Source organism: Lissotriton helveticus, chromosome 4_1 (assembly GCF_964261635.1).
Source record: "Lissotriton helveticus chromosome 4_1, aLisHel1.1, whole genome shotgun sequence".
In the NCBI taxonomy this organism is placed as follows: Eukaryota; Metazoa; Chordata; class Amphibia; order Caudata; family Salamandridae; genus Lissotriton; species Lissotriton helveticus.
The window spans coordinates 1,319,222,012-1,319,240,104 of NC_136063.1; the positions used below are offsets into that span (position 1 = coordinate 1,319,222,012).

Genomic DNA, 18,093 nt, shown 5'->3' on the forward strand with positions numbered 1-18,093 from the left:
CCATGAGCTTTAAAGGAGCTGCTCAGAAGTGGGAAATAAAAGTTATATGCATAATGCTAGCCTCCTGTCTTGACATAAAATCAGCCTCAGTAGGTTTTTTTCTGGCAGTTCGGCCATCTTCAGTTCACCTGGGCCACAGTGGTGTAACGAACCTTGAGGGGGCCCCCCTGCAGGGTACGTGAAGGGGCCCCCTCCGGACTCAATCAAGACCTCCCTAGCAGAAGTGCGGTTCTGACAGGGCCCCCTGGAGGGCGAGGGCCCCCCCGCACCGCGGTCACTGCAGGGGCCTGTGTTACGCCCCTGCTGGGCCAGACTGTGGTCATTCTCCCCTTTCCTCCCCATTGGCCGACTGCCATGACGCAGGTTTTTTTTCAGACCCTACTCCCACTGAGCCATCACATTCAGGTCATAGTGGGGGAGGGTGAAAGTATGCAGGGGCAGGTGATGTTTTGCCCATGGGACACCTTCACCCCAGCCCCACACCCCTGAAGTCGCGGCATCTCTGAGCTTTTCTTGACCAGTCCCCTGCCAGGCCTTTGATCTAAGGCTATGGGTGATGAGGAGGGACTGAGAAAGCGAATCAACCTCGACTTTGCTGGGGGTCATGTGCTGTCCCATTGGCCCCCATGTTTCAGGCCTTGGTGGAGGGAGTGTGTGTATTTGTAAAGACCTCTCTTTGAGGCCATCTTGCCCAGGGAAAAAAACAGAGAGTATGTATGGTTAGGGCCAAAGCAGCTGACTTTGGAACTGGGGAACATGGTTCGGGTTCCAGCCATGACTGACTATCCTGTTATTCTGGGGAAATAATTTAGTCTCCCAAGGCCTCTGGTAAAAATTAAGTTAGTCTTCTGTAGGTAACTGGTGCATATGCAAATCGCTCCAATGCCATTGGGCTGAGTTCACCCAATATAAAGCTGCCAAACAAAACGCAGCCATTTGTCATATTTTAAGAATCTGCAAAGGCCCGCCCAATAATTAAGGAGGACCTTCGATATTCCAACATCCATATTCTTTTTTAACCCTTTCGGGGCCGTCCGAAGTCACGGTGGGCGTGTGCGTCGGACGGCCGTCAAAACCGCACACGCGTGGAATTCGCCTGCACCGCGGGAATTCCAGACGCGTTCAAGAGGTTAATATGGCATTTCTGCCTTTGTGTAGTTTAACTATCAGCCACGGATCAATAAGACACCTTTAGAACACATTTTAAAGTGCTTTCGCCTTATGTAGGGATTTAAGTACCCTGTTTCCCAGACCCAATAGTAATTATTATTGAAATGGGTCTCCATTGGGCCTTGTGTTTTTGTGTTTAACTGCTAAAAACAGTAATCAAATTCTGAAAAATGAATGTAAAATATAATCCATGTATGCAATTTAATTTCTATTTATATTTCACAAATGTAATACTCTTAGAGATGCAAGAATAAGACCAGGATGTTGTATTTCTGTAAATCTTGCAGTGTAGAAGATTACTCTTGTGTGGTGCATACTCTGAACTGAGTCACCACCAAGTGTTATAATGGGCCATGATCGAAAGCTCAGGAGTTGAGGCAGAAGGCAGTGAAATTTTCTCCCTGTGCCTGTCATTGGGTACAAAAGGTGTTCAGACTGCATGGTCGTCTAATCTTTGCCTTCTCTGCAGAGTGCAAGGGTCAATGTTCACGAATTCTCATTGCAATTGTGATTGTGTGTAAGTATGTGTGACGGAGGTACCCAGCTAACACCCATTGACAAAGCAAATAGTGCTGGCTGGCTTTAGATGAATGGCAGCTGTTATGTTATATATCTGGATGCCCTAGCAAAAAGCTCAGAGAGGAGCCAAAATAGTAGTTGTGTGGCACACTATGGAAATCACAGCTTTAGTTTAGGTGTTTAAGCCGATCCCTTAATTACATAGGCCACTCCCCCATTAGAGATCCTTCCTCTTTTTTTATCCCACTTAAAGCCCTGGCCTTACCTTTACTGTTTAAAATACATATTGATCAGATTGAAAAGTACCAACTTTTGGTGATATAATAACAGGCCAGGTGACACCCTTCCCGGATCAGATGTTGTGGCTCTTGAGTCCTTTTATTTTTCCACACGCACCTAGCCAAAATGCAATGCTTCTAGTTTTGATCAACATTACTGCTTTTATAGGTTTCAAAATGCTTAAGTTACAAAACATTTCTATAAAAATGAGTCCATTGAGACTAACTAAATGATGTTGCACGATACAGGAGTGTGGTACACTTTTTTAGGAGTGCCTGGGCCTAATTGTGATCCCAATCTGACTCAGTCAGTCCAGGCCACTGTAAACAATAGTAAAACTTCACATATCACACTATGTGCATCTGCATATGTACTACTCATACATGTATATAAAGTTTACATCTCACTTCAAAAGAAACATAACATTTTGCCGTCATTAATGTTTCTCAGCTGTTAACCAATCTGCACCAAAGTTGGAGGGAAAAATATATTGGAGGTCATCGAAGAGCATGCTAAATTTGGTGCAAATTGGAGAAATGGTTCAAATTTATATATACCCTCTTCCCGTAATTTGCCCAAGGACAAGGTTGGATTACACGAATGAATGAATGAATGAATTTAGGATTTATAGAGCGCCTAGTTACCACAAAGGAGGAATGAAGGCCGTCGTCGAATGGATGAAGAACAGTTGCCTGAAACTGAACTCGGACAAGACGGAGGTCCTCATCCTCGGCTCCACCCCTTCCGTCTTTGAAGACTCCTGGTGGCCGGCCACGCTGGGAGTTGCATCGACGCCCACCGACCACGCACGCAACCTGGGGTTCATCCTGGATTCATCACTATCAATGACCCAGTAAGTCAACGCCGTCTGCTCCTCCTGCTTCAACACCCTCTGCATGCTCCGCAATATCTACAGATGGAACCCCACCAGAAGGACAGTCACCCAGACCCTCGTCAGCAGCAGGCTGGACTACGGCAACACCCTCTACGCGGGAACCGTGGCCAAACTCCAGAAAAGACTTTCAACTCATACAGAACACCTCCGCACGCCTCATGGTCGACATTCCCCGCCACATCACTGCCCACCTGAGAGACCCACACAGGCTCCCCGTCAACAAGAGGATCATCTTCAAGCTCCTCACACACGCTCGCAAAGCATTCCACGATGCCGGACCAAAATACCTCAACAAACAACTCGCCTTCTACACTCCCAACCACCAGCTTCACTCCTTTGACCTCGCCCTCGCCACCGTTCCACGCATCCACCGAATGACCACCGGTGGAAGATCATTCTCCCACCTCGCTGCCAAGACATGGGACACCCTCCCCATCCACCTGCGACAGACCCAGGACCTGCTGACTTTCAGGAGACTTCTCAAGACCTGGCTGTTCGAGCAGTAGCAGCACCCCCCTCCCCCCCTTTAGCGCCTTGAGACCTTCATGGGTGAGTAGTGCGCTCCACACACATGTTTGATTGATTGATTGATGATTGAAAAGAGTGTCCCCGTGCTAAGGAATAGTCACAGATCAGGTCAGAAATAGTCAGAAGCAAGTAGGCACAAAGCTCCTTCTAACTCTGTCTAAAGAGCTAGGTCTTCAGATTGTTCAGACTGTTAAAGTCTTAGATTGAGTAGCATTGAGTTCCATAGCTTGGCTGCAGGGAGACCAAAAGAGCAACCCCCAGGCATGCACAACGCACTCTGGGAATCACTGCACAAGCTGCTTCACTAGATCTAAGTACTCTAGAGGGGGTGTGAGCACTGATCGAGGGGAAGAGATAGCTGGGACCCCTCTGATTCATTATCCTGTGCGTGAAACACAGAGCTTTAAAAGATATTCTGAGTTTTACTGGGAGCCAGTGAAGTTCAGCCAAACCAGCACTAATGGTGGTCCATTTTGGAATTCCTAATAGCATCCTGGCTGCTGCATTTTGTACTCTTTGTAGCATTGCCAGTCTACCTTTAGAAATCCCTAAGTAGAGCAAATTGCAGTAATCAAGCTGGGACACCAGCAAGGCAGTTATGTAAAGTCTGGTATTTGCCTTAAAAACATCCTTAACAGCCTCAGTACCCCCAAACAGGTACCCACAGTGGCCCTGATCAGACTTTCAAAAGATATCTGAGAATCAAAGAGGATGCCTAGATTTTTCACCTTGAGTTTTGGAATAGGGGTGGGGCCCAGATCAGCAGGCCACCACGCCAAGGACCAGCTTGGGGGCTGTGTCCCAACCACCAGCACCTCTGTTTTATCTGCATTTAACTTCAGGCAGCTAGTCTGCATCCTAGTCACTAGATCAGAAAGACAAGATTTAAAATTTACTGCAGCCCTATCGTCATCATTAGCTAGTGGGATAACTAGCTGAGTGCCATCAGCATATGACACCATTCTCACTCCATGGCCCTCGATAACGTCTGCCAGTGGGCGACGATATAGGTTAAAAAGTGTAGGGCTCAGCGGCGATCCCTGAGACACTCCCCGCTCTAAAGGGATAATATCAGAGATATATGGCTTCTGAATTACCTGGAAAGAGCGCTTATGGAGAAAATCTGCAATCCAATCAAAAGCTCTACCCTTTATGCCCTGAGTCCACAGTCTTTCCAGTAGCACAGTGTGCAATACTGTATCAAACGCTGCGTTAAGATCCAGCATAATGAGAGACACCATTTTCCCTTCGTTGGCCAACCTGCGTAGCATCTCTGAGGCCAAAAGCAAGGCAGATTCTGTGCTATACTATGGTCTGAAACCGAGTGAGTCTCATGAAGGAGATTGTTCTCTGTGATAAACTCCATCAATTGAGAATTGTCATGCTTTTCAGACAATTTTGCCATGAAAGGAAACAGGGAGATGGGGCAAAAATTCCCAGGTTTCAAGAGATGGTTTTTTGAGGAGAGGAATCACCATTGCTTGTTTCCACTCAGTCGGAAGTAAGCGGCCTTCGAGCGATAGATTTAGCAGAGAGCATAATCTGGCAGCAGGTGCAGTTAGCCCCAGTTTCAAAAGAGCCAGAGGCACAGGGTCCAGCAGTGAGCCAGATTTGATTTTAGCCACTGGGGAACATAGATTTTCCACTGAGATGTTCTCAATCTTAAAGGAGCCATCTGGGAAAGGATCGAACTTCCTATTTAAGGAAGGAAGATCATAACTATTCGCAGTTTCAGGAAAACATGCATATATCAATGAGATTTTATCACAGAAGATGTGGGCAATCTCATTACAACTTCTCATACCGTGTCCAGGGAAGGAAGAGATTCAACAATTTTAAAAATCTCTTGAGTAGCATTCTTAGCCTCATCAATCTTTTGTGAGTAAAATACCTTCCAAGCCACCTTAATCTTGTTATGTTATTCTTTTAACGCAAGCAGGTAAGTCTCTTTGTCTAGAGAACAGTAGGTCTTCCACCAATTTCGTTCTAGACGTTTGCAGGTCTTCCGTGAACCATCCTGCCGAAGGTCTGGAATGAGAGAAATTTTGCATTTTTCAGCTATCAGATCTAATTCTTCCTCTAATCCTGCCCAGACTTGCAGGTTAGCGGTCTGTGGGCAATTTTCTAGGCATGGAGGACGGCTGCTCAGAGCAGATAGAAAAGCCTCCTGACTTACCTTAGTCCAATTCCGAGTTTTATTGGATTGGGCCTGTAAAGGTTTCGGTAGGGGATTGGTGTCCAGAGTCTGAAAGGGGATAGTATAGTGATCGGACCAAGTAATGGGAATCGGGGACGCAACTATCCCCAATCACACGATTAGCAAAAATTGGGTCAAGAATATGCCCCTGAATATGTGTGGGTTCTTGTACCAAGTGTTGGAGCTGGAATGACTTTAAGTCCTCCATTAAGTCTACATTTGTAAGAGAGGCTGGATCATCAAAATGTAGATTGAGGTCCCCTAATATTAGGAGATTAGAATGTTGTAAAGCAAAAGCCGGAATAGCATCAAGGAAGACCCAAATGAAGGAAGCAGCCGCCCCAGGAGGCCTATAAATCAGCAGGCCATTGAGAGAACAGCAGCCTGTGATAGTTAAGGAGAAAATTGCAGCTTTGGTGCCACTAATCTGGATTCCGATAGATTGCAGTGCAGCTGTTGTTTATGTATTACCGCCAGCCTGTCTCCCCTCCCCTGAGGTCTATCCACCCTAGTAATTGCATACCCTGTAGGAATGACATCTAAAATGTCCAAGGAGGACTGAGCATGAAGCCAATTTTTCACCAAGAAGAGAGCAGTCATTTGTATAGCCACTATGAGGTCAGCAATTTCGAATCTCTGCTTGGAAAGAGAGCGACAATTTAGTAGAAAATATTGGGCAACCTTTGGACCACATGAAGAGCTAGAAAGACTCAGGTGTAACACAAACGAACACCCCAAGCAGGCGCTTTGCCCCAAATCAACCTTTACCGAGTGCTGACAGGTACTTTTATACTCGTAGTTCAGGGAGTGTAACTCATCTGATGAAAATTGCACCAAACCTGTGCTAAAAGAGGAAGGGTGTCTGGCCCCTGGAACCGTCCAGGCATGGATAGGCGCAGACAGGCTTGCCTTAGGTGTGCCTTTGGCATGCCAACGGCGCTGTCGCACCAGGGTTATATTTTTATAGCCTGTGCGACTAGAATGGACAAGCCCAAGATGGCGGCCCTGCTCCACCCTACGGGAGCCTTGAAGGACCCCACCACAGCCTCCCAGGTAAACCGGAAGATTTTGCTAGACAGACAATTCTAATTCAAAGGTACCAACATTACTCAAATAGTTTTAAAATATGCAAGTTAGAACAGTTTAAAAGTTTTCCAATTCAGTTTCATAAAAAGCGATCAGTCAGCCCCTGCCACTGACTTCCTGACAAATAATGCTTCACGATCGCGCCAGGCTTCTATTTGTAGCCTGGGCTAGAACGCCAAGCCTAAGATTTTGGCCCGCTCCACCCTACGGGAGCCTTGAAGGACCCCACCACAGCCTCCCAAGTAAACTGGAAGGTTTAGCTAGATGGGCTATTTGTGTAATGTTGGTACCTTTGAATTTGAATTACATATAACTGTCTTCAACTTACTGATGGCTGAAGTAAGAATAACACCTTCACCCCACCTAGGCTGAGGGCACATAAGAATGTCTCTTTGCCCCCTGAATTGCCCAAGTGTGGGGCGCTGTAAAATCAACACCCTCATCTTGGCTACCTTAAGAGTCCAGTGTCCTTCAAACTCGCCTGACCGAGATTACAGGCCCACCCGTCACTCCACGCACACTCCTCGTGGATCGCTATAGTTTTTTTCTTCCTGGCTTTCTACTACCACCAATTACCGGCGTTCTTACCCCGCCTCCCGCTCAGACACTGGACCCACACTTACTCAGCCTTGGGTGCCACACTCCCACCTGTCGTCACGGCGTACCCGCCTTGGCCTATCTTACTGATGCCTCAGCCCACAAGTTTATACTAGTACGGGGCCCCCATGGTCCACCCGCATCTTCTACTCGACGTGGGACATTCTAGTAGTATTCCCGACTCAGCGCCACCCCCACCGTCCATCTGTTCTTGCACACCTCACACCCCAGACCGGGTTGGAAGTGTCACCGGTTACATGGGGCCTGCTCTCATTTTGCTTCCAAACACGGAACAGCCGTGAAGAGTCACAGGATCACTCCTTGTGACGAAACACGTGTCGGCTGGTTGTTTGGTTTAATACAGTTGTTGCCTTGTGATAAAAAAAACTTTTGAAACCTACACTGGTGTCGACCGTCACTTTGTCAAATCGTGAAAACATTTATACTAACTCTGTAATATCCTCACCACGCGTGCCCAGGACTGTGCTTATTTTCCAGTGTGAATCCTTCGACTCAAACGAATCCGGGGGTTATCAGGTAAATCTCCCGACCTGGTAGCACCGTACTTACTCAGATCCATATAAAACACCACACGCATTAGTCTGAGCACCATTTTTCCTGTCTTTACTAAAAACCCCACCCCTAGCATTAAAAATAACAACTTGTCTGCTCCTTTTTGAGCTAGATGAAGCTTCATGTTTCTGCTGGTAAGGCTTCCGCTGGCTCTGTCAGTGGAAACCATAAACCTACTTAGGGTCGACGTCCTTACATTCTTTTCTTACAATTGGACACCACCAGAAAAAAGTGTGATGGTCTGAACAGAAAATATTAAAAATGACCCTTACTCCCTGTATCAGGGTCAATATTTTTAGTTTTTCAAACACAAACTCCTGTTCAGCGAGTTTGTTTTTGGGAAACAAAAAAGTTTGCTCAGCGGCCTTATGAAACATATCGGCCACTCAGCAAATTTAGAATGCATTCTGAGACACCACCATAGCAGCAGCTCCGCTGAAGGCACAGGGATCTCTGCTGGGCATTTCTAAATATGGCGAGTAGAAATCAGCTAGACTGGCAGAGGTTATGACCTCCGCCGCCCTGGAAGAAAGTGACCAGGAGGCATACCTCTAAATAACCCCCTAAATAATTAACTCAAATACTAAACACTAGCACTTACTCTAAATAAACACTGTACACCCTAAGCTTTTGGGAATGTAAACATCTGTGTACTCATTCTTGTACTTGCTTCTTGCAGTTAGTTCCCTAGCTTCACAGTGTTTCTTGAAGCCATTACCTTTGAGAAACACAAAGTATGATGTCATCAAATCTTCATATTTTCATCTTCACGGGTCAGGACCAGGGGGTTTCTAAGGTGATTAATCCTTGGTTGTTGCACTTTTCATGCTTCATATCTGGCATCACTGTGGTGTGCGCGACTTGGTATTACTGCTTGCTGTGGCCCATATAGCTATCATTAGTGGCTTTGTGGGCTGCCTTCTCTTTCATGTCCTATTTTCAGATGTTTCCTTTAGCATGATGTTGGTATAAAACAAATAATGTTTGCTGGTATGATTAGGCCATCACACCTTCCCCATTTTTTAAATGGTCCACAGGTCCTAGACCTACTGCCAATCCTTGGTGATTTCCTTAGTCTCTATGGCAGTTTAATATCCAGGATCTCATGAAGGAGCAATATTTCTTGCGACATGTGAATATATAATCTGAAGATCTGTGGCCCTATCTTGAACATGTGTGCCTGTCCTGGGCACAGTTGTTCACCTCTTTTTTATGTGATTGTACTGTTTAAAGGGCATACTTTTAATTTGGAATTTCTCTGAGAGAGTGTAGGAGAGACAAAAGACTAATAAGTGTTTCCGAGTTGTTCTGTGGGTAACTGAAGTACATTTTGAGTTAAATATATGTACTTTAGACAGTTCAATGGAATAGAAATAGGAGCCCAGCTGTGCCCTTTGCAAGCTCACAAATATATGACTTGGCTCCTTGGCTAATCCTCTTGATACCAGAAGAAACAATGTTCTATTTCTCTTATTTATTCTTTTTACTATGTTGGGAGTGAAATCCTTCCTTTTCAGGTCAATAGACCACAGTTGAATACAACTAAATTGAAGTGCTTTATTATGTCTACTATTGAGGTGTTATTGTTCATCACATTTTGGGAATGTAAGAACCTATAACCTTCTTCTACTGTTTCTTGTGGTTCCTTAACTTCATGATACTTCTTTGGTCTAAGTATGCGCAGTGTTTGATAGAAGTTCATCTCCACATTTCCCTCTTAAAGAGATAGCATTCCTGGCTCTTATTCCTCCTTATCACCATGCAACAGGAGGGTATTCTTCCTCTTCCAGACAGGTGCCCGGCTCAGTTTTGTTGCTTTTTGGTATATTCCATATGTTCTGTGGCACACTTTGTAAATACCTCTGTGTTTTGATGTTTTTCATCCATTTACAATAATAAAGGGGGATGAGATAGGAACAAACAATGTCCATGGATACTGCCTCCCTAGCCTAATCGATAAACCATAACAGTACCCTCAGACCAATGATTTACAACCTAATTATATGATTCTCCTAGCATCCTCGTTGTCAACATGTTTCAGTCATCTACTGCAGTGACTGAGGGTCTACAGCTTTCATCAGGACTAGTAAAAAACTCTATTGCTGTGTTGTTATCATCCCATCTCTACTAGTTCAGTGTACTTATAGAATATAGGAAATTTGTAATATGTATGCCACTGTAGTCACACACTGAAAATAACACAGTTTGTTAGAGAACCCCCCCCCCAGTCCTTAGGTATTATTTCGTTAAGGTGAAATGAGCCCTGGTGGTTTGGCCATTTCCCCTCCTGCTATAGCCTGGATGTTGATAAAATTGACTTTAATAATGAATCAAGGGGGAATCAACCATGTGTCATGGAATGCCAGTGTCAATGAGTGTTGTACAAAGGCCCTCATACACTCTAACTAGTTGGTAGCAGTATATCTTCATTGGGTCCTTTTCTGTCTGAGTTTCCCGTTCTCCAGGCAGTCAACTTTATCCTCCTGGAGGGAGATTATCTGGTTCTGTGACGGTCGTGATTATTACGTGAAAATTAGCGGAAAAAAGTGAGACGTGGTTCATTCCCCCTTGATTTATTACTATTATGCATGGAAGCTGAATGAATCACTACTTCTTTCTCCCCACCCTGATTTTTAGAGAAAAATTGACTGACATCTCTAAATGTACCTGGCGTCTGAAATAATCAGGTGTGTATGACAGTATGCATCCCATGCGTCATGCAAGTGGTGACGTGTCGAATGTGCCCCCTGTGTTGCTGTGAGGTGTAGTTTCAATCCACAAAAACAGCTAATTCATCAAAATTGCACACTATGTTACATGTCCCAAAATATCTTCCATTGCAAGCAAATATATGCAGAAAAATATGAATTCTTACTGTTAATATCCAAGACAATGTGCCAATAAATCCCACTTACATTGAAAAGTAGTGCAGGTATAGGAGTGAATCTGTAAATATGGACCAGGCATAAACAGTCTGGAAGATGACCTTCACGCGAGCCGACAAAAATCAATCTGAAATAAAATGATCATTTAATAGTCTTAAAGTACTTAATCTGTAGAATGAACGTTATGAAACGTTACTGCTTTTTTTCTTTGCAGTACAGGTAATTGTACTGGCAACAACAACAGGATTACATTGTGAAAAAGTGCAGTGTACACATTAATGTAATCTTATTTAAAGATGATAAAAGAAAAATATACAATTTACATATGAAAAAAAGTGACAATCTAGGCACTCGGTCAAACACTGTCCAAAATCTAGCTGACTTCACAGTGGCTGGTTTACCAAATGTCTTTAGAATTCGGCATTTCAATTATTCTTGTAATTAGACAGAAGCAGAAAGTGTGAATTTGATAGCCCATGTCTTTGCAAAATTTATTATTGCCACTGACATTGACAAAAACATAAACGCAGTGAACTTGAGCCTAATATCATCCTCTTGCAATGGTAGATGGTGCATCAAGACTTGGTAGGGTGGGCCCTCTGCTTTTCAGCCACTGCTCATGCAGACATTCAATGCATGTGGTCGGAGGGTGGCTCAGCCTTGGCCTTCCTACTTGATCAAATAACCTGCAGCTTTACCTGCTTATAGGGGTGTTTGTGCACCAGTCCTGGACGGACAAGTGCAAGCTGTCAATCATGAAATCTTCTACTCATTCTGCTGCTGTGATGTCTCAGGGTCTGAGTGGAGATGTTAAACTCCGACAACCAGAGGCTGAACACTGCCTGAATTACAGTGCCAATGAGTAGTAGGGTGGTTGTGAAAAACCTGAGTGTGTCAGTGTCCATTCCATATATGCATATTGTTAGACCTGGCATATCTTGGCGTGTTTACCCGAGCCTTTTTGCCTCTTCCCCCTTTGTTTTTAGATGCTTTGGGTACTTTCCCACTGCTGATCAGAGTCAAAGTACAAGTGTGCCCTATGTAAAGTGTAATATCAATTGGTTGGCTATGATTGGTATGTTTGCCTTACAAGTAAAGTCCCTAGTGATGTGCACTGTGTGGGCCAGGGCGAATAATGCAAAGGCGTGCAGAGAAGGGAACTCAGGCCTGCAGTGTAGGGCCTGCGCGCAGTTTGCTTAGTTAGCATGTTGTCCTGACAAGTGCAAGCACTTATCGGGCCATACTTTCCCTTTTGCATACACATTGGGCAACCCTGTAGTAGGTCCCGGGTAACCCCTGAGCAGGGCGCAGTGTAAGTAAAAGGCAGGACATATACTGAGGTTTGGGCTATGTCCTGACAGTGAAAAACACTCCATTTCGTTTTCGCTGGTGAAAGGCCATCCTACCCAAAGTACAGAATGGGGTAGGCTGGGTATTGCGTTTTGGTAGCCTAGTTTCCTATAAGTTTAAAATGGAGAGGTGAATTTTCGTATGTATGAACTCACAGTGTCATAACACATCTTTCTATGGAAGTGGTTTTGTCACTGTGTGTTCAGAAACCACTCTTTTAGTAAGTGGCTGAGTTTTAGGCTTTAAGCATTTCTGTGTGTCCCTGCTGAATGTGGATTGACTGTCTGGATCTGAGAGGTGAGAGGAGCTGGGGGAGGCCTTGACCCAAGGGAGAAGTTGAGATGGCACCAGGCTGATCTGCATCTAGTGAGTAGGTGAGGAGAAGCCCCGGGAGGTGAAGATTCCTGGGTTGCTGCTATAAAACAATTGACCCGTCTTCTGCTGAGTGATTAAGTATCCAGACCCCTAGTATCAATGGAAGAAAGGTGACACTGGGAGGGAGACACCCAGAACTGATTTAGGCAGGGGTCAGAGACCCCTGAGCACAACAAACTTCAAATACATGTAAGGGTATAACTATGAGAGCTGAGACCCCTGAACGTTGGAATGGAAAAGAAATGGATTAGGACTGAAAAGGCTTGGGCCCATTTCGTGGTCAAGCGGAACCTCGGCTAAGGAAGGAATAACTAAAGAGACTGCTGGGGAAGGACCAACCCTTGCTTTGTAATCTGGAACTGGTATGCAGTTTGCTTTTTTAAGCAAGGAAGAGGCTGTTGGGACTGTGCTTTGGGCACTGGATCCCCCTGCTTGACAAAGACTGTGCTTTGTGCTGTGTCTTGTTACCCCAAGGACCAGAGGTGAGCTGGCTCCCTGTTTGGAAACACAGGAACATAAAAGTTTCTAAAGAAGTACAAGCGACGCGGTGGGTAATTTTTGTGGCAGCTTGAGACCCTCAGAAGGTGTGCCCTGTGATCTTGGACACACAGGGGAAAAGTGAGACTTAGATGCGCTGGGTGCGTGTCGTGGTGCACAGGAGGCATGGGTGAAGAGTGCCTGGTCAACGTGGACATCGCAGGTGAAGTGAGTCTCGGACCCGCTGGGTGCGTGTCATGGGGCACCGCAGGCATTAGTGAATAGCGCCTGGTCAGCATGTGCACCGAAGCTGAAGTGAGACTCGGATGCGCAGGATGCGTGTCGTGGTGCATCGCAGGCGTTAGTGAAGAGCGACTGGTCGGCGTGTGCATCGGAGGTGGAGTGAGTCTCAAACGCGCAGGGTGCGAGTCATGGTGCACAGGAGGCGTTGGTGAGGAGTGCCTGACCAACTTGTGCGTCGGAAGTGGAGTGAGTCTCAGACGCACAGGATGTGTGTCGGGGGCATCAAGGCGTAGGTGAAGAGCGTCTGGTCATCGAGTGCACCTGAGGAGAAGTGAGGCTCAGACACGGTGAGCGTGTCGTGGTGCGGCCGAAGGCGTTGGTGAAGAGCGCCTGGATATAGGGGCACCGGAGTTGGAGTAAGTCTCAGTGAAACAGTGTGCGTGCTTTGGTGCAACCTGGGACTGTGGAGGTGATCGGCTGATCATCGTGTGCACCGGAAGACAGCGAGTCTCTGCAGAGTGGTGTGCATGTCTTGGTGCCAACTGAGACCGCAGGAAAAAGTGCCGGGTGAGCGTGCACTTGGAGTCGATGTGGAGTCCCATCAGCTTTGTGTGTGCGGCTGCGTGCCAGAGGAGACCCGGAGAGTGCTGTGGTGAACGTGTACCGAGAGTAAAGTAATCTCAGTGGTGTGGGGTACATGTGCAGTTGCGGCTATGACCGGCAGCCCTGGAGGAGCTGAGCTGCCAGGCCGAGACGCTGAGGCCCATTGAGAAAGTTCTGTACAGAAGGCCCAGTTCGTGGTAGGAGGAGAAGAGAGTGTGGTCGCGCCCCTAGGTTGTTGGATCACTACCTGGGTGGGGTGCTGGCTCGAAGGGACACTCTCTTGGCCTCCCAGTCCTTCTGACGACGTGAGCCTTTGCTTCGGCTCAGATTGGGGCCCATACTGACGAAAGGAGTGGCAGTACTGGGACCGAGTAAGAAGCTGTACTTTATGTCATTGTTGATATCGCAAATATCTGACCATAAAAACTGAGACATTAACTGAGCCTTATCTTACGGGGATTTTGTCCACCTACGAGCGTTTTCTTCTGTCTAGGTTCCGCCTTGACTATTTCCATCTTTTAATTGCGGTGCCGAAGGGGTTCAATAGAGGTCAGGTGTTAGCACCCTGTAGCTGCGACAATCTGTTTCCACAAGATCTGCTTCACTTCATGTTCTTCTGTAAACATTATGATGTGCCCCGGAGACATTTCTTACTCCCCCTTCTGAAGAGGCTTAACTTTAGCCAGGTGTGCCCAGCCCTTTTGTACCTACTGTTGTTGAAACCGGAGTGCATTATTTTTATTGTAGGGTACCTGAAATCATTGATGAGAACTAGGGCCTGTCTAGATCAATAGACAACTGTGGGAGAAGTGGTACCTACGGCTTTAAGCATGTTAGTATGTGGCTATTGTTTGAAATTATGACATACAAACTTTTAGTAATTGCACTGGTAGTACCTTTTTATGTCTTAAAGATATGAATTTTACACTTTTAATGTTTGTATTTAAGGACGGTGTACCTTTTTTATTGTGACTTTTATGGTTTACTTGATGTAAAACAGAAATAAAGTTTATTATGATGATGATGATGATGATGAATTGTGATGCAAAATTAGAATTTTGATTTGCAGCTTCATATTAATTCTTTACCTATGTCCAATGTCTAGGGACCAAGGGCCCAGTAAGAGCAGGGACTTTATATTCAGGTATGCTGGGACACAAATTCTGAATCATAAACCAAATATTTATTAAGGTCCCATGCTCCCCAAAAGTCTTCAGTACTAAGCCTTTCTGCTACAACTCATTGATATCAAGAGTATTTGTCGAATTTGTTCAATAGAAGCAAAACAGGTCTACAACATCCAGAATGCATTAGGCTACTAAACAAACATCCAAGTCTGGAAATAGTGTCTGTAATAAGCTGGAGGGAAGTCGTCACCCTTTCTACCCTCGTGTGTTGTTCTATTCATAGGAATGCATCATTTCCTTCTCCCTTTCTTAGACATATATTTATGTCTCTTATTCCCACCTTCTTGATTTGTAGCTTCTTTTCCTTGCCCACTACTTGCTATGATTATGGCCACCATATCTCTTACTCCTCACGTTTTTTAACTTCTGAGTTGTGCTGCCTTTTTTCTCTCCCTCTTCTCGTGTGGCAAGGCATCCATTCAGAAAGGTCACACTTGGCTACGTCGCAATCTCATTTCACTGTGAGTTCAGCGGCGATGTTTGTAATGAGGCAGGAAGGTGGCATGTGCTTCACTGTCTCCACAAGTCTGTGTGCAGTGCTGAGGTCGGAGAAGAAAAACATACTATCAACCTTTGAATGTTTTTGTAAAATGTTGCAGCAGGTAGGTCTTCAAGTACAAAACAATCTGTTGGAAGTTTCTATCTTAAAGAAACCTCATAACCCCAAATTTCTAATTATTTAAACCGTTTGTTTGCATAGATTTTTACCATGTTTTTAAAACAATGAGGCATGTCTGTATAGCTTGCAAACCTGGCTATTTAAGAGAATGGTTCCTAAGTATTAATTTCGGATTGGTTTTTGAGGTATTTAAAGTTTAGGATGAGAAACATAGATATTCTGTTCACAGTGGCTTTGAGAAAACAGTACATCGGTTTCATCGACTTCACAAGTGAAAGTGAATGAAAACCTTGTGCAATTCTCTTTAGAAACTCCTTGATATTTTGTAGATAACACCATCCAAGTAATCAGAATGTGAAAGTGTCCTTTGGGCAATATATAGGACTACAAAGCAATTGCAAATTGAGAAGACATTCTGATTGGACGTACAATAAATGAACACAGGCATTTAAACAAACAAGAAAGAGAGAAATGCGAGAAGGTGTTTGTACGAAAAGAAAAAAATACATTTGAAGGCAAACATAGTTGTGTGATTACTTTATCCCAAGAGGAACCGGGTTGGAGATTGTTTTGGTTCTGGTTTTAACATGCAAATTTGATTAAGGAGAATATACAGTTTCTGCTCCACCTTTATTTTTAGGCTTGCCCTGGAGAACCAAGTATTAAATGGTGCAAATTTAAAAAAGTATTTGTACAATAGCCTTGTGTGTGGTTCCTCACTTAGGGCCTGATTATGATGTCGGGCGGATTAACATCCGAATGACACTGACACGGAAGCAGGACTGCCCAACTAGCAGTTGGAGGGCCCACTGGCCGCATTATGGTACAACCACCTTCATAGCAGTCGCAATGTGTATTCACTTACCACAATATAAAAAAAACGCATCTGACATATTCCTGCACTATGTTGCAGGCACCATGCGGGCAGGGATATGTAGGGGGCCCCATAGGTGCCTTCTAGGACACATATCAGAGTGCCAGGGTGGAAGGGGGCCCACTACGTGCCCCTACGTCACCGCCATGAAACAGTTGGCGGAAATGGACATTGTAATCCCTACTGCCACTTTTGGAGGGATCGCAGTCCCTCCGACGGTCCGAAAACGAGTGGCCGTGGGTCTCTCCACCCGCCCTCCATCCACCCGCCATCATAATGCAGTGGGCGGTCCAGCAGGGTCCCTTGGCAGAGGGACAGCCACCAACGGCCTGGCAATGGCTGCCCCACTACCATCGTAATGATGCCTTTAGTTCCAAAAGGAAAGGAAAATAGGTCTTTTATTACATTGTTTGGGTCCCAAAGGCCAAGATGTTTTTGATCACCTCGCAGATGTGTCAGAGGAGGATGAAGTACATTTAAATGAATAAGAGCTATGTTTAAGGATTTTAGACAAGCATTACCTACCAAAAGTCAGCACTATTTTTCACAGGTACCATTTTGTGAAAAGAGTGCAGAGAGAAGAGGAGTCGGTAGAAGGCTACATCACTGATTTGAGGAAACTTGTTTCTTCTTGCAAATGTTTCGGTACTATTGAGGAAAGGATTAAGGATGAATTCATGTTGGGTTGCAACATTGATAACGTTTGGGATGAACTATGGCAAAGAGACGAAGTTTTAATAACTGAAAAGAAAATTGAACATTCAATCTAGTGCGTGGTAGATTCTATTAGAGAGGAGAGAATCAATGTTATTAAACAGAAAAATATTGTGCAGGAAAAAAAGCTGAATTAAAAAAAACTATGTTATCGCGTTGGGAGTAAAAAATCACTTGGCGTATCACAAAGAATGTCTGCTGTAAAAGCTCAACGTAATTGTAACAGTTTTTCTATATATATACCACTTTCTAACCCATTTAAGGCATTGAAGTGCTTTTCGGTGAGTAGCACGCTACTCCGGAACCCAAAAGTTTGGTGGTGAATTAGTATAGGGCAATATGAGTTAATTTGATTGGTCGACATGAGAGTCTGTTAGTTGACTTGAAAAGGATAATGGAGAGATAGAAGAAGGAAAATTCTAGAAAGTGTTTATTGGGAGATCAAAGTAGTAGTAGGAGGAGGTTTTGGATGAGTAAAGGAGAGATAAAGGAGGGAATGGATTAGGGAAATCCTAGTAGTAAAATAGATGAGACTAAGGAGGGATACATTAGGTAGAATTTAGAAGGGGCTGTTTGGGAGATCGTAGTGTTAGGAATCGGGTTAGTCCCTTTTTTATGATCATGCCTTGACATCACATGACAAAGGAAGTAGGATAAAAGGTGGTCCTACCTTTACTTCGATGCTTGATATTGCCAGTGTTTGGATTCCTACCCTGGTTGTTGGCTGCTGTTTGTTGCTGTGCTGAGACATTTCCTGCGATTTCGAAGTCCCTTTTTTGCCTTACTTTTACTCACGGGCTCGTGAGAAGGGTTTGCTTTTCCCTTTCCCCTCGTTTCTCCTATTAGTCAGTTAGGCTGTGTTGGGTTCCCGGGTTTCCCTTCCCTCATCCCTGTTCCTTTTTTTTGCCCCAGCAATTTTTCC

The 18,093-nt window shown here is 44.9% G+C and overlaps 1 protein-coding gene across 3 annotated transcripts in view; it reads right to left on the reverse strand.

The window, feature by feature from the left end:
- Positions 1-18,093, reverse strand: part of LOC144829100 (Y+L amino acid transporter 2-like) — a 715,256-nt gene that overhangs the window by 32,854 nt on the left and 664,309 nt on the right. For all 3 annotated transcript variants that reach the window (XM_078687904.1, XM_078687903.1, XM_078687902.1), the window contains exon 7: positions 10,760-10,856. In XM_078687904.1, coding sequence (XP_078544030.1) covers positions 10,760-10,856 — 97 coding nt within the window. The remainder of the gene's footprint in view (positions 1-10,759; positions 10,857-18,093) is intronic.